Source organism: Schistocerca americana, chromosome 2 (genome assembly GCF_021461395.2).
Source record: "Schistocerca americana isolate TAMUIC-IGC-003095 chromosome 2, iqSchAmer2.1, whole genome shotgun sequence".
Lineage (NCBI taxonomy): Eukaryota > Metazoa > Arthropoda > Insecta > Orthoptera > Acrididae > Schistocerca > Schistocerca americana.
This window is the reverse complement of record NC_060120.1, coordinates 1,057,730,971-1,057,747,655: the sequence shown is the minus strand read 5'-3', so window position 1 is coordinate 1,057,747,655 and position 16,685 is coordinate 1,057,730,971. Positions and strand designations below refer to the sequence as shown.

The 16,685-nt window shown below is 37.5% G+C and overlaps 1 protein-coding gene across 2 annotated transcripts in view; it reads left to right on the top strand.

Annotated features, from left to right (window-relative positions):
• Nucleotides 1-7,967, top strand: part of LOC124596469 (26S proteasome non-ATPase regulatory subunit 1) — a 357,823-nt gene extending 349,856 nt beyond the window's left edge. For both annotated transcript variants that reach the window (XM_047135609.1, XM_047135608.1), the window contains exons 17-18: nt 3,531-3,831; nt 7,746-7,967. In XM_047135609.1, coding sequence (XP_046991565.1) covers nt 3,531-3,831; nt 7,746-7,816 — 372 coding nt within the window. In that variant the 3' untranslated portion in view covers nt 7,817-7,967. The remainder of the gene's footprint in view (nt 1-3,530; nt 3,832-7,745) is intronic.
• The last annotated feature ends 8,718 nt before the right edge of the window (nt 7,968-16,685 follow it).

The following is a 16,685-nucleotide window of genomic DNA, read 5'->3' as shown; positions in this document are numbered from 1 at the left end:
ACTTTGTTGGTTGCATATGCTGACATACATGCTTAGTAAGTTGCACTGTTTCCGTTTGAAGACTCTGTTGGTCTTTGTCATTGCGGTTCATATGTTAATTGCAGTTTACGCTTGGGGCCTGAAGATGACCCTTTTTGGCATTGAAACTGGTAGCATGTTTTGAATAAATGACAATGGATTACAATACAGGCTGTTGATTTTAATTGTCATTATTTAAGTACTTCATGTCTGGCTGCTGTCCTCATGGATTACTAGACACTCAGAAAATATTGCTGAAACACCTCTGAAAACTTTGTCAGAGTATGGATTCATCATGCATGCCAGAGCACTTACTTGTTCTGAATACCTGATACAACACTGTTTGCTCTTTTGTTATATGTGAAATATAAAAACATTTTTGTCATGTTAGTGTGTAGATTTCAACTAGTGAAAATTTGTCGCTATTGCAGATAAAATTGTACTTCCGCTCTACAACGTTAGGAGTAGATAAAGAAATATTTCCTGTGTTCAGTTTGAAGAAATTAACAATCCTTCATGATACTCTGCCCATCTGTGTGTACTGGTCACATATTTACTTTTCTTCTTCTGCATTTTGTGTTTCTGTAGTTTTTTATTTTTATTTATTTTTAATTATTGGGTCAGCCAGAGGGGTGAGGAAATTGAACATATTTTTTGTTGTATAATTTCCTTGGGCAAAGGTATTTTGTTTGCACTATGTAACACAGACCTGTATGCCAAATTTTGTCTAGTTCTAGGGTGATTGATGTTGAAGGGATTGTAATGTCAGACATTGGATAGCTCACCTCCAGTTTTTCTTTCTCCCTCATACCTTTCTCTCTCTCTCTCTCTCTCTCTCTCTCTCTCTCTCTCTCTCTCTCACACACACACACACACACACACACACACACACACACACACACAAATGGAGGAAATTAATGTTTTTATTTTCTATGCATTAAGCTACAAACTCTTTTTATTGTTTAATCTATTAGAGAATTGCTGAATGTTGGCACTTCTTTGATATATTCTTTAACAAGCAGCAAGGTGTTGCCTATATATCATCAATAATTAGTAATTTCATTCAGTTAGTGTTTTGCTGAAAGATGTTTTTGGCAGAATAGTGTCTGCCAGACGGTTTACAATTTCGCAATGATACTGTCTCACTGAACTTGCATTCTTACATTATCTATACTAGTTTAATGGACACAGCTAGAGAATGTGCTAAGCTGTACACAGCATATTGCAGACACCCAACAAGTTTTTGAGTTCTAACTGCAGCAGACACTGGAACACACACAAGCAATATATGAACCCATGGGGGGTAGGATATTTTGGTTTACTGTCTCCTTAATGTTGGGGAGAAACTGATAGATATGATTTCCTGAAGACTGTATCCATATTGTTAGCCAGTCTTCTAAAACAAACATTTTGTCATATATTTTGGAGCGTACGTGTGTGTGTGTGTGTGTGTGTGTGTGTGTGTGTGTGTGTCTGAATGACTGAGAGTGAGTTGACAGACCAGTTGTCTCTCAAGAACTGGCAATCCTAAAATATTTCCTCTAAGAATGGCGCATGTACACCAATTTTCAACATCATACACAGAATTTTAAAATGTGACAAAGGTCACTTTCACTGGGGTCTGTGACTGCCTTTACCCATTAAAAACGATGATTGAACTGAGGCAGCAGTTGTGTCAGACCAGTCCACATAACTAATTGCCTTGGATGAGTGCTGGCTGTATTGCTGTGACCTGAGCAGTGGAAATGTGTGTATTCACCACTGCCAAAAGATGCAAAGATCAGAGGTAAGGTTAATGTTTTTTAGGGCTGCCATAGTGTGGTTCCAATGGATTTTGTCTGTAAGGAGCATACTGCCAAAATCTCACATGCTGCTTTCTTGGGCTGTCAAATTTTACCTCATCCCCTTTATTGTCATGTCACAGTACTCAGTGATGTATTCTGGATTACTCAGATGAAGACACCATTGTTGGAATGCATTTTCAAAATGATTGAAGGTGATTTTTGAGGTAGAGTGTTTCATAAGCAGTTAAATGCAGACTTCTACAACCAAGGTCTCCATCAAGTCATTCATGAGTGGGTAAAATGTCGCATTGAATGGTGAATGTGTAGAGGGGGACCGACACAGTCACCATGTATCATGATCACAGTTTGATTTTTCTGAAGTGATAACTGGTGAGTATCCCTCAAATATGCTGTTTAATTATAGTGGGTGTGGAATTAGAGAAATGTTGGTGGGTTGTGAGTCGTGCCTGAACAGCTGTCGATAGAGCACTTGCCACTGTCGATAAAGCATTTGCCCACAAAATGCAGAGGTCTCAGGTTAGACACTCTGTCCAGCACAGTTTTAATCTTTTAGGAAGTTTCAGTATCCTCAGAGCCACATTTTTAATTTAACCTCAAAAATATTTGAATGAAATGGATACATATAAAGATGTCGGTCTGGTAACAAGTAAATGGAAGTTATGGAACTTAAAATGAAGTTGAAAATTAAATCGGCACACAAAATCGACTGTGATACAATGATGGTTTTTGCTACAGAAATTATTAGAACATATAAAACCAAGACTGTGAGGATGATTCATCAGTTATCGGGAACCTTTGTACGTGTCCCTGTGTGTTCTGAACATGTTTACCCGCGCCACCAGTCCTTCTACGTGTAGACACGTTCAGAGTACCAGGTAGAAGACTGGTGGCGCCGGTAAACATGTTCAGAGCACACAGGGACAGGTGCAAAGGCGCGTGCGTTAACACGTCCAGAGCAGTTAAAGTGTTAAAATGACTTGAAATGTATTGAAGATTGGAGTGATGATAATTTGATTGTAATCTTACCTTACTATTGTACTGCATAAGGAGTTAGTCTGAGTTCAAACAGTAGACTTGCATATGGTGTAAGTAGTTTTATTGAACGAGAACACTGCAGTGCACAGCAGTTTTCTACTGAACTGTACTTAATTTCTAATTAATAATGGTTTAAGACCAGAATAAAAAGGTTAGCTCACAGGACTCACATTCGGGAGGATGGCAGTTTAAATCCCCATCTGGCCATCTGGATTTATTTTTTCTGTGGTTTTCACAAATTTTTCTAGGTAAAAGCTGGGGTGGCTTGTTTTGAAAAGGGCACAGCTGATTTCATTACCCACCCTTTCATAAAAATCAGAATTTCTGATCTGTCTCCAATGACCTCAGTGTTGACGAGATGGTAAACTGTGCATCCTTTCTTTCTTGGTTTCAGATTGTGAACATAGAGCACTTTTATGTAATGTAAAGAAAATATCAACAATAATTAGAATGTGACATAATGCTGGTGAGGTGTACAATGTGTAGGAGTACACATACTATAATTTGTAATATTTGTTGCTAATGCATTGTAGGTATATATTAAATCTCTCTCTCTCTCTCTCTCTCTCTCTCTCTCTCTCTCTCTCTCTCTCTCTCTCTCTCTAAAACACTTGGAATAATAAATTGCACAGTTTTTAAACTGTCACATAACAAGTAACGTTTTATGCGTAGGAGGAGGACAAGGATGAAACAAAGGATAAGAAGGAGGACACAAAGGATAAAAAGGATGAGAAGAAGGATGATAAAAAAGATGAAAAGAAGAAAGGTGGCAAGGATGAAGAAAAAAAAGAAGCTGAGCCATCATTTGAAATGTTAAGCAATCCAGCTCGTGTTATGAAACCACAGCTGAAAGTTCTGCAGTTGCCAGAAGGGTGTTCATACACTCCACTGAAGGACCTGACCATCGGAGGCATCATCATGGTGCGCCAGCTGCGGCCCGGTGCTGAGGAAGAGCTCGTGGAACCTGTAGCAGGTGAGTCTCACGGCAGTAAAGGGCGGGAAAATGTGTGTTTTAGGGGTGATTTAGCGAATGTCAGAGATCTGAAAGAAATTGTGGTAAACCAGTTGCAACCATGGAGGTCAGAAATAATAAACTGGTGAGAGTTGTGTGGAGTGAATGAGCAAAGTTTGTGTGTGAATGCAGGACCATGTAGAGAGACCATATAGTGAAAATAAAGGGCTATTGAGAACTGGAAGATAAAATACAGCTACTGAATATTAATAATAATAATAATAATGATGATGATGATGATGATGATGACTTATTATTATTATTATTATTATTATTATTAATTGTCAAACAATAGAAATAATGAAAATGACAATAATGTGAATAAGATGTAAAAATGAAGGTAAGGAGAGTATAAGGTGCAGCCAGTAAGTCTAATGGCGGCATTAACTTAGAAGAGTTGCCCAACTCAAGAGTGAATTGGTCACTGCAGAAAGGTCATGAGTCAACTTTTTTACAAAGCAAGTTATGTACACTCCATGTGGAAAGATCACAAGTATTGACTTGTGCCCTTTTTGCAGTGGATATATGGAAGTGTGTTTAACTGAATGCAAAAAAAAAAAAAAAAAAAATAAAATAATTGTGCTCTTTCCCGCTTTCATGTGTATTTTTTTTTCTTGTTAAGTTTGACAAACTGTAACAATCTGGTTTGTGTTTCACTATAGAGGGACCTAATATTTCTACAGTAAATGCAGTGAAAAGAAAAATAATGTGTGCGGGTTGAAATTTGACTGTATGCAAAATTTACCATTACCAAGTATTTCTGTTCAGGATATCTTTTATTTGAAAAAGCTGTAGCTCAATGTTTTTGACATACATGGTAATACGAAAAGTAAGCAGTCATAGTTTAACAGGTACGATGAAGGCTAAGCCAAGAAAGGTGGAAATGAAGTTTACCCATTTCTAAACCATTATATTGAGAGTTATACTCCAAAAGATATGAATCAGCTGCACATTTGTCCAGTGGATGTGTTGGTTAGAATAGGAATAACAACATGTTTTACTTTTGTTTAACACTTGTATCAACTGGGAGATTTAAGAACCAGTGGAAACTGTTACCAATAAATTGGTGACCTGTCTATTTTAAATAGTCTTGCCCCCTCTGAATCAAGCAAAAGTATGATGCATATTATCCTGGGCGAGTGAAACAGAGCAGTTCATTGATGGCGCTGTCACAGAGATATTTCAGCTTCAATACAGCTAAGAACAACAACAACAACAACAACAACAACAACATGTTCTGTTGTGTTTTGCTTCAGCATTGTTACAAGAAGCACTGCTACATCTCAAAACATGAATAACATAGTAATAGTCTCCCTGCAATTCATCATCATTTACTGATTTAGTAACAAAATCAGCATGTTCTCCAAGTATAGCTTCAATTTATTGTAATAAATAGTTGTCGATTGCATAAAAGTCAGGAGTTAGAAAATTTAAAAATTTCTTTTATGATAAACTTTAAATTACAAAACAAAAATAAACAATGCTACCTAATCCTTGAAGACTCTACAACCATTGACACAGAAACAATAACAAATACACAGATGGTTTATGCTGTAGGAAGTTTTTGCATCCTCCTGTAAAGTTTTATATTTGTGACTCATGACCTTTTTGAGATGACCAGTCAAAATGCTTTCATTTGCAACATTATTAGCTGCATCATTGGCATTCTATTTTAACTGTGACAGCAGTCCTCGTGAAGGAATTTTCTGTGGGCTAATTTGCAACAGTTGGGAGTAGGTAATGGGTTTCACAAATCTTTTGACAGAGAACTCCTGGAGGAATAAGTTTGTAGGCACTCTCAAAGAGATGTGGATGGTTATCAAAATGGCCTCAGTATTTCTGAAAGTTGTATCAGTTTCAGAAATTTCTTAGTATACAGATACTCAGTTTTTTATTGTTCTCATTAGAGACATACACACACCATTAAACACTACCATGCAGCACTGTACCCTTGTAGATGAGAATCTGCATATTGGGTGACTTAGATCAGCTGTTCTGCCACAGCATCCTGTGACCCTGTCATATGAGAAACACACAGGAAATGTGAAACTTCTTAATGACATTGCTCACTATTTATTTAGCGCTCCATCTCTCTATTTATTTATTTATTTGGTAAATTGTTGCAGTGTTTGTTTTCTTACAGTTTGGCAGTTACATTTACTTTGAAATAGCCTGCCTGCTACCATTGTCATAAGCAACACTGTGAGCAGAAACCTGAATGCATCATCTCTCTGTGCATTTTGATAATTTAAGACTTCCTCATAAATAGGACACCACTGCAGCATTTGCTGCAAAAATCTCCTGTGTGTGTGTGTGTGTGTGTGTGTGTGTGTGTGTGTGTGTGTGTGTGTGTGTGTGCGCGCGCGTGGGGGGTGGGGTGGGGGGGAGTGGTTCACTATTCTCTCTGATGTCCTCCGTATTGGCAGCTCCCTTAGCCCTTCTCATTTTTGTCTTGCATTTTTTCAGCTTTCATGTTTCATTTCCTCTGTCTTTTCCTCTTGCCCATGCCCTATTTTCTAGATTTCTTCAATTTGATTAAAAACTGCATTTAATTTTTAGTGTTCATTCCTTAGTCAGCAAAAATGGAACCCTTATAGTGTCGTTTTGGTGTCCATTTGTCTGTCTGTTAAAAAGCTTAGACATATGAGATTGAAACAAGTCACATACTAAGGCCTATGGTCCCTTGGCGGTGTTAAAAACTGAAGCTTCTAAACCAATGCAATCGAAAGACACAGCCATTTATGTCACACAGAGTTTCATTTTTGTCACATACTTTGATACTCAAAAATTCGCTCACCAAAACCTGTAGGGTGCTTCCCATTGACTTAGAAACATGAAATTTGGCAGGAAGTAAGGTTTTACAGCATACGTAAATGGGGAAAATCTGAAAATTGTCAATTTGTATTTGTCACACAAAAATATTTCTTTTGCCATTTGTTAACAGACTTCAAAGTTAAAATTAAATATTCTTGAAAGTCTGGGAATTCCTGCGAATGATACCTTATCAGTATCAGTGTTGATAACAGGAAAAAAATGGTAGAGATTCTTGTTTTCTGGTGTGCATGAACCGTCTATATACACAATTAAGTTTGTACGGAACCCTCAGAGCACGAGTCCTACTTGCACCTGACCAGTTTTTGTTAATAAACTATTCTGTCATCTATTCCATTTACAAATCAACAACTGCATTACCCATTTGAAAAAAGGGTTCTTGCTCATTTGTATTAACCATGTTCTCCTCTTTATACTCCTTTAAAAATATTCTCGTGGTATGACTGCTGTTTCTTTTGCAACAAATGTGGTTTGTGTTTCTATAGTAGCACTGCATATCAGACAGAAATTGTTGATGATGAAAGGTTATTGTGCGATACAAAAGAAATTATACCTGTCTGGAATAACTTTTTCTTTTCATAACAGTGGCAGTGTGTGTGTGTGTGTGTGTGTGTGTGTGTGTGTGTGTGTGTGTGTGTGTGCAATACTAGCTGTTTGGCAATAACTTTATCTGCATAGGAGGTTGGTGAACACATCACAAAGAGGAACATGGACTCACTCTCCAGCATAACATAAAATAGCATACCATTCCAATCCCCATTTAGCTAATGCTTTTACTGAAATGTTACACAGAACTTATTGACTTGAGTGATTGATGGAAGCACATAAAGTAACCTACAAGACATTGACATTTATCATATATACCGTTTTGTATCAGTGCAACGTTTATCGTGTTTGTGATGTTATTTTAGCCTCACAATTGTACCCTGCTACTACTGTTGTTGGTAACATGAGGTTTTACCTAAGTAATATTAGGATGTATAATCTAAGGCCAATTTTTGTTAAATTCTGTATCTAAACCATTTATTAAAATCCTTTTACAGCATTTGGTCCAAAATCAGATGAAGACAAGGAGCCAGAACCTCCCGAGCCATTTGAATACACGGAAGATTAAAAGATATTTATTATTTATCAATAAGTTGTTATTGAACAGTTTTCAAATTGTGTCATGATTGAAAAAGAACTGTTTTGATAATATAGAAATAATGCATTTTTTCTAAAATAAATGTATGTTTAAGGATCAATAAATGAAATTTCCCTCAATAGATTTGTGTTAATTCACTAATCTAACAGGCCTCACATGTTTCTTTGACAGCACAAAATTAATTTAGATCTGTTTAGCAGAAACTAATGCTCTAAAAACATGAGACTTTTCGTCTCCTCAGTGGGCGAGTTTTGTGGCTACTATGAAAAGTGTTGCAGACAAGCACAATTCCATGCACACTTCATTGCAAATGGAGCTATGTAAATCACAATTCATGGGCATCATAACAAGTATTATAAGTAAATAGGGGTGGGCCTGCAGTACATCTAGTCTCTTACGAAATTTCCTGTCAACAATCAGTCGTAGTTCCAAAAAAACAATAATAATATCAAAAAATATAATACTAGGTTTGCCCAATCCATCATTCAGCCTTAATATGGCATGAAAAGGTGTGAGGTACTGAGCCATAAGAATCTATGATCACTTTCCCAGCATTTTGAAAAATATAATAGACATAAAATTAATGTGAAACAGAAACTGCTCCTCCTCCTCCTTCACCGCCGCAGAATAATTCTGGAATGTCCAATACTAAAGAGAGAGAGAGAGAGAGAGAGTGAGTGAGAGTGTGTGTGTGTGTGTGTGTGTGTGTGTGTGTGTGTGTGTGTGTGTGTTGTCGGGAAGGACAATGTCTGCAGATAGCAATTATCCACTATTTGTACGTGTTTCTTTGTTACTATGGTATTAAATAAGTAGCCATTTAACAGCTTATGTCTGTGATATTCTTTGTTTGCATTGTATCAGTTCCCTCACTTGTTCCTCCTTAGTACTCTGTACCAAGAGCAAATTCTCCCTTTCCCAGTATTATAAATGAAGAAAGAAAAAGAGAAAGAGAGGGAGAGATCAGAAAAATATATATACAGGGTGGCCCACTTGAGTGTTTAAGCACAAATATTTCCGCTACAAAATAGATATTCAAAAAACAAGTTTCACTGGTATAAATGTAAGGCTGGGGCTCATGAAAATAAATACTATGAGATATTCTAAAATGCAAGCAAGTATTAGTTTCAACACAAACTCGTGTTTTTCTTTTAAATGGACACCCCATATTATTTCTTACACAATAAACAACACGAAAAATCACTAAAAGAATGGCACTGGTTGCATCTCAATACATCAATTACATCCCAAAAAATTTGCAAAGCGAAGTTGACACTTGAAGTAAATGAAACATGCTGTAATTGCACATCTTGAGAGACAACTGTGGACCCCATGTCACTCATAATCGTGATGCAATTGATGTATGTAATGTTACTTTCACTGTTGTCATGAGGGCCAAAAGTATTAATAGGGTTTCCTGCTGTAAACATTGATATGTTGGTATCACACATGCATCTCTGGATGTGCAATAGTGGTGTGTTTTGTTTATTTCAAGCTTCAACTTTGTTTTGTAATTTCTCAGTATGTAATTTATGTATTGCGATGGCAACCAACACCATTCATACACATATTACTGATTGCATAACAAATAATACAGAGGGTCCGTTTAAAAAAATGTGAGTCTGTGGTGAAACTTCTGTTGTTGTTTTCTACATTTATGAAGTAAGACACTTCCCCAAAATAGGAACAGTTCTGCAATTATTCCTGTATACACCCTGATGGGCAGGGATGTAATCAGAATTCTGTAGAAAACAGCAACAGAAGTTTCACCACAAACTTACTATATTCACAGTTTTATTTCATCTGCCATCTACCAGTTTCGGTATGGAGTACCACCATTAGGTTGTCCTATGGTCAAAACATCACAGAACATACCTAAAATACTCTTCAAGAAGCAATTACAGTATATGTTTTTGGTATGATAGTAAATGTGATATAAAGTGCAACCTCCCAGCCCCTTACCCCTTAAAAAATACTTTTACTATGTACTGTGATCTTATGATTGTAGGGTTGCCAGTGATGGTACTTGGTACTGAAACTGGTAGTTGGTATACAAAATAAAAGTGTAACTACAAACTATAGGAAATAATATTTAGTGATTGTCTTGGTCGCTGTTCCAAACCACAGTGTGTTGGGAATATGTAAGGTGCTAATGAGGTAGCTGAACCTGCTTTCAGAGGCAATTTTAAGAAGTGCAAGCAACTGAAACACTCTGAGGACTAATATTAGAACATAAATTGTAAGTAATCAATACACATTTACAGGTTGTTTTAAAAATTAATAGAAGAAGTAAATGAATGACTTATAGTTTCTTTGGAAGAGGTAATGGGTCCATGTGATTTATAATAAAAATGCAGCCTCGTGCCATTGAAAGTCAGACTTTGGATGGCCTTTTAGGATGAAGTGAATATGCAGTGTCAGACTTCCTTATGGTGACCATAACAACAAGGGTGGCACCATTTGGTCGCTGACATGAGCAAAAGACAGATCAGAATCATGAACAAATAAACACAATAATAAGACTGATGTTTGAATCAATTACAAAAGTGTGCAATTCTCATGAAAAATGCAAAATAGTATTTCTTAACTAAAGGAAGCAATGGAAATTGGCTTTGCAACATATTACAACATTACGGCAGTTTGTGAGAGTAGGAAAATAAATGTTGTTACTGACACCGCACTTCTCATTGGTAAAATTCACTGCAACTCGAAACAGATAGAGAAGTGTAATGCCATTGACTATATAAATTGTGTCTAACAGTGGTACAAAATTACAGTCACTACCAGAATAGCAAGCAGGGTGGAGGTCACTGTGGGAACAATTACGCTAACTTGTATCACTGGTGAAATGCTGTAATAAGGGGGCAGCTTAATCCCTTGTGATTTTTTGCTGTTCCTGCGCCATCAACTGATTCAAGGACTAGACTTATTTCATATCATTAGTATATGAGAGAATGGATAATGCAGGATCTGCAATGACAGTCCGTTGTAAGAGAAAACTTAAATTTGGGAACCAATAATAGGAACTGTTTGATAGTGGCAATAAGAATGAGGAGAATTTGGAACCAGGTCTCCGGGTGCCACAACGAGATGCTTTGAGTAAAAGTCTCCTAGTGTTCAAAGATACTTCGTACGTTGGTGGAGTGAAAGTCCTATCACAATACTAACAGGTTGTTGTGCAGTAGAGCGCAGATGTGTTAATTTGACTGCCAGTTGAAGACATGGTGGTTGTTTGGTTTTAGCTAATAATACATCAATTTCACAAATCGAGCTGTTGGTGTATAATGTTAAATTGGTACAAATGTATTGGTGATTCTGTAACTCTCCAGAAGATGGAGTGGTATGCGTCTATCTCAGCTGACAATTAAGTGGTTCTTTGTTTGCCAAGCCTTTTAAATTCCTTATTACTCCAACTAGTTACAGCAGTTACAGGCGCACACTCTCATCCAGTGGTATACCCTGGCATCGTTCCCCGTGGCCCATATGGTGTTGGTCGGCAAAATCTGTAGTGCTGGTTAGTGACACAGAGGCATGTTGGCACAGTGCCCTAATCTCGGGAGCTAGGTGCATAAGAGGCGAGGTGGTGATGGTGACTGACTGGCCGTCTGGCAATGAAGGACTGTAGTGCTGGTTGGTGCATTGCTGCATCGATTGGTCATCACTAGAGCCTTGCCACATATTGATGTAACATGTGGCTCATTCTGCATGTCATCTGTGTCGTCGTGCACTTGCTTTTGATGAGGTAATTGGAATACGGTGTCTCAAATTTCCTTAAGGTCGTGGCAGTGCCACAACAGTGGTGTGAATGTGATGTTCGAGATGCCTACAAATAGCACTCCTGATGATACGTGAATTCTAAAATACAACTGAGTATAACCTAAGGCAAGTGACAATGCAATCAGTACAAAGTGGAGAAGTGACATTCATGTCATTTTTCATACAATATTAATATTTGGAGTAGTGTGCGTGCTACTCTGCAGTGCCTAGACTGTTTACAAGCTGGTCGTATAAAATACCAAGTGTCATTCGTTACAAGTTCTAACTATGGGCTGTTGACAGCCTCGTCTAAATAATTATAAAATAATATAATAGAGGGAAACATTCCACGCGGGAAAAATATATTTAAAAACAAAGATGATGTGACTTACCATACGAAAGCGCTGGCAGGTCGATAGAAACTTTCGTATGGTAAGTCACATCATCTTTGTTTTTAAATATAATTATAAAATAATGTCAATTAGTCCACTGAGTTGAATAAAGTGACATGCAAAAATCAACTAGAAATACAAACCATTGAATTGAGTACATGTGAAATGGGAAACTTCAGACAGGGGGAAATGAAACCTCATCAATGGCCAATAAAACACAAAGAGTGAGCAGTAACAGTCTGGATGTAACTGAAATCAGTTGGTACAGTTGTTTTTCTAGCACAGAAAATAGAGCCTATACAAATACATGGAAACCAAACTGTATCTTGGTTGTAACTGTTCTAACAACAACAAAGGTCAAGTAAGATAGGCAACACAACAAATCTTATCCTCGAAGGAGTTCAAGAAAGGTTCTGAGTTTGCGACAGAGGTAAAACATTCACAGCCATAGAAAGATGCAGAGGAATATAGGTTATTAATGCAAAAAAAAAAAGAAAAAGAAAAAGGGTAGTGCAAGAAGAAGCTGAAGAAACGGTCCATCAAGCAAGAGGATGATTAATTCATTTTCTGTGTCATGCTTCAGAGTCAAGGCCAAAGACTTCCCTTAGGTAGGGGAGTAGTTTCCATCAGTAGAACTGCACTGGTATCCAAAATTAAAGCCAGAAACAGAAATTTTGTAAAGCTGTGTTTATTCTGCCACAAACAGTATAAACTGGCACTAGTTAAGTACAAACAATGTAAAGAATAAAGCACATAAACAACTGCATCATTCATAATGATAGACAAATATGTTCTCTGGTTTTCCAATTTAATGGATCCAGACACACATCCCAGCAACTGGTTAATGTGCTCAATATGGGGTGTGACCACCTCTGGCAACAGTACAGGCCAACACCCATTCTTCCTGCAGAGCTGCTTGCAAGTCTTGGAGAGTGGTTGGTGGATGCTAACGCGATGCAAGCCGTGTCCCTAGTGCATCCCAGACTTGCTCTATGGGATTCAAATCGGGAGTGCAAGTAGGCCATGCCATGCATGCAAATTCTTCTGTTTCCAAGTTAATATCAACCACCTGTGTCCTATGAGGTTGAACGTTATCATCCGTCAGCACAAAGTCTGGGCTCACACCACTTCACAACCCCACATGAGGTCCCAAGATCTCGTAGATAACTGACAGCAGTTAAATCTTGCCGAACAAACCGTACAAATTCGTGAACAAGTGTTCGAGTGATCAACATAATCCCTGCTCACACCATTAGGAACAGCTGTTCTCAGCAAACAAAATATCAAATGATATGAATAAAAAATAAACTTGTCTCACAAAAAAGTCGTAAAAAACAAAAAAAAAAAAACAAAAAAAAACAAGAAATAATTTGTTAGTTGAGCAAAGGTTACTCATTAATATGTTCTGCTTGCTATTTGCATACAGCTGACTCATCCCTCACCAGCCATTACGTTTTTATGGCCTTCAGCTTGTAATTCTAATTTCATATAGACTAAATTAGTATGATGACCTGAACAGACACACAATCCCAGCTGCATTCATGTGTAGCCTGGGGAATGTTTTGTCTTTACATTTTGATACCATCGACACATATTCAAACAGGTGTTGTACCTATCCTGTAACAACTTCGAATTTTGTAAATCAGTTAGTTCTAATTACATTGTTGGTGACATATCTTCAGGTGCAACTGAGAAAGAAGTACTGAGGAGTTGCAGTTCTGTCTCTGAATTAAAGTTCAGTTCTTGGAACTGCAACTTGAAACTGTTTATTAGAGGATTAATTATACATTTATAGTTCACAAAAGCAATGTCATCATGCAAATGTACAGAATCAAGACGAGTGAAGAATGTCATATTTCTGTTCTCCATTTGCCTCTCAGACAAACGAAGCTTATCACTGGTCACCCTGAATTTGTCATGCATGTGTAGTAGCAACAAATCTCTTCCCTGTAGTGACACATTCAAAGTATTTAGCACTTTGTTATATCAGCTACAAAAGCGTGGACTGATGGCAATTTTGGTTCTTTGAGGTCATGAATTTCTTCCCCTATTATGCTTATAAACAATTTCCTCAATAATTGCAAAAAAGAAAACATCAGTAGCCTTACTTCTGCTAATCCACCGAACAATGCAGTAGTAAGGTATATCTACATACTCAGCTTTATTGTCTTGAAGAATCCCTTTGAACTGATGATGGCTGACACCATATCTTCGTATAAAATTCCCATTTCACCACACTGTCCATTACGTGACAAAGTTCCAAAGTCTCAACACACAATACCTCCTAATGAATGAAGCAGTGTATACCAAAGATGTCTTTTCCAAAGTCTGTCTTCAGTTTATTTTTTTAAGCAAGAGAGAAAACCTTGCTGACAGCCAACCAGTTATGGCACACAATCTGTGACCACAGAATGAAAACAAACTTCCGATGGCAAGTTCGTACTGTCCACAGATTCGCATGTGGTTTCAAAAATATCAAGTCCTGTTGTTGTGAAATCCTGTGGTAGAATATCTGGCAGCTGCTCCATAACTTGCAGCTGCACATCCACACCACTTACAAAAACAGCACATTGAGCGCATTTGGATATATCTGTGCTCTCGCTGAGTGTGAGAGAAACAGCTGTAAAACTCTAGGCTTTATTCCTGAATTGTACTTCCAAATCAGCATTCATATAGAAGATTCAACAGGATACTGTTTGCTTTGAGAGATAAATGCCTTCAGAAATTGCTAATTTCTTTGGAACTATGTATTTTGCTACTGCTACCAGACATGATTTAATGAGAGGTCCCAAAGATAATAGTTTGCCAGTCATAGCTATTATGTGAGCTGCATGTATCATGCATAAATTAGAGCTTCATTTAAGTTTTCTTCAGTGGAAATGAATAAACATATTACAGTAGCACAAGAGGATTTTTAAGTTCTAAAAAATGCTCAGTAATACTATTTTCAACTTGCATGTTCCTGTATGTTTCCCTTCAAATTGGAAACCAGTTACTTGCAAACTTTTCTTTCAGTAAGTTGTATTTCTTTACAGAAATAAGCATTCTGTGATACGCCAAGCACTGTGGACGTCCATCTCTTATTGCTGAAGACATATGTTTCTTCTAATGAAGATGGCATTGGGCTTCTGCAGCTAGACATTTTTGTTGCTGTCACAACTACACATCCATGAGAACTAAACAGGCAGAGGTATTTCTGTTTACTTGTGCCTGCAGATTACTGACTCACATGACATCAGCACCCCTTGCCCCTGCAGCTCCAATCTGAGGCCGTGAGCACTACTGCTCACATTGGGCACTTGTTGGAATAATCTTTTCTAAGGTGTCAGTTTGCTTAGGCACAGAATTCTACTACGGATGACCACATTCAGGGCTGTCGACCAAGGCTGAAGTGAACACTGTGGATTGTATGTATGAGTAACCATATGAATGCATTCGTATCTATTAAATATATTTTAAAAGGTAGATAATGTGCTGTACAGTCAAGGTGAAAACACATTCAGGTCTCAGTTTCTCTTGAAGAAACAGAATACATTTGAGAAACATATCTGTAAGAGTAAAGGGTAAATTGTGCATCTCGTCAGTCGGGTTACGTACTGGAACTGTTGATATTTTTAAAAGCATCAGGACTCCAATATATTGATATTTAAAAGAATATCATTATCAGCCCTCGATATATTGAAAAAAATTATTGATACATTGCTGGAAAAAATGCATTCAGATGGATAAACAATTAGCAAAATTATGACTGACAAATGAAAATAGTACAACAATGAGATAATGTTAGCTGCAATCCACTCTAGCATCACATGTGTATGAATGAGAAAGCATTCTGAATCAAATCATTGTAACTTCGTGTGTACAGCATGGTTATAATTAAACTTTCGCTTCTTGAGCCATTGTAGACAGAAAACCACTAACTGTATGGGTACCCAGCTTTAGATAAATGATGTTCAGACTGCTGCAGGATTTGTGTCGTTAGTGGTGTTAGTGTCATGACTTGCCATTAGGCACAGGTAGGTTTGAAACACAAGCATCCGAGTGCATTACAGCTGTAGACTGTCAACATGGGTCTGAACAAGGGGAACAGTGCTTTACGCATAAAGTGTTTTATCAAAATAACGGCAATAGTGCTGCTGCACTTCGTATCAACACATTAAATGAATATGGAGAGTTCCTCTTTCTGAACTGAGGTTGAAGACCATGAGTTGGCAGTTCAAATTAACTGGTGATTTGCGAATTGCTCCTGGGAGAGTACACTGGCCAGTTGTGTCATAAATTGTTGAAGAAGTTATTGTTTTGATGACTGAGAATGTTCGATGCAATGTGCAATCATCAAGCAGTGCATGAGCTCTGTCAGGACAGCTGAATGTTCCATGGTTCAACATTCGAAAAGTGATGTGAACAATTGATTTGCTATCTGTACAAACTTTTGCTATGTGACACTGAGCAAGGTTTGTAACCTGGAACATAAACATGGTACCCAATTGATTAATGTTAACCTTGCATGCAGAAATTATAATGTGTTCCAATTATAATGGATTCCAGGTTGACATAAGCAGCAGTATATGTGATTGTCATCCTTCCTCAAAAACGGCACCCCCTCTTGCAGCACAATAGTGTGTCAGAATAATGTACTATTTACCTATTGGAAATGAACACCCATGGTGGATTGAAAATTCTACACTCAGTAT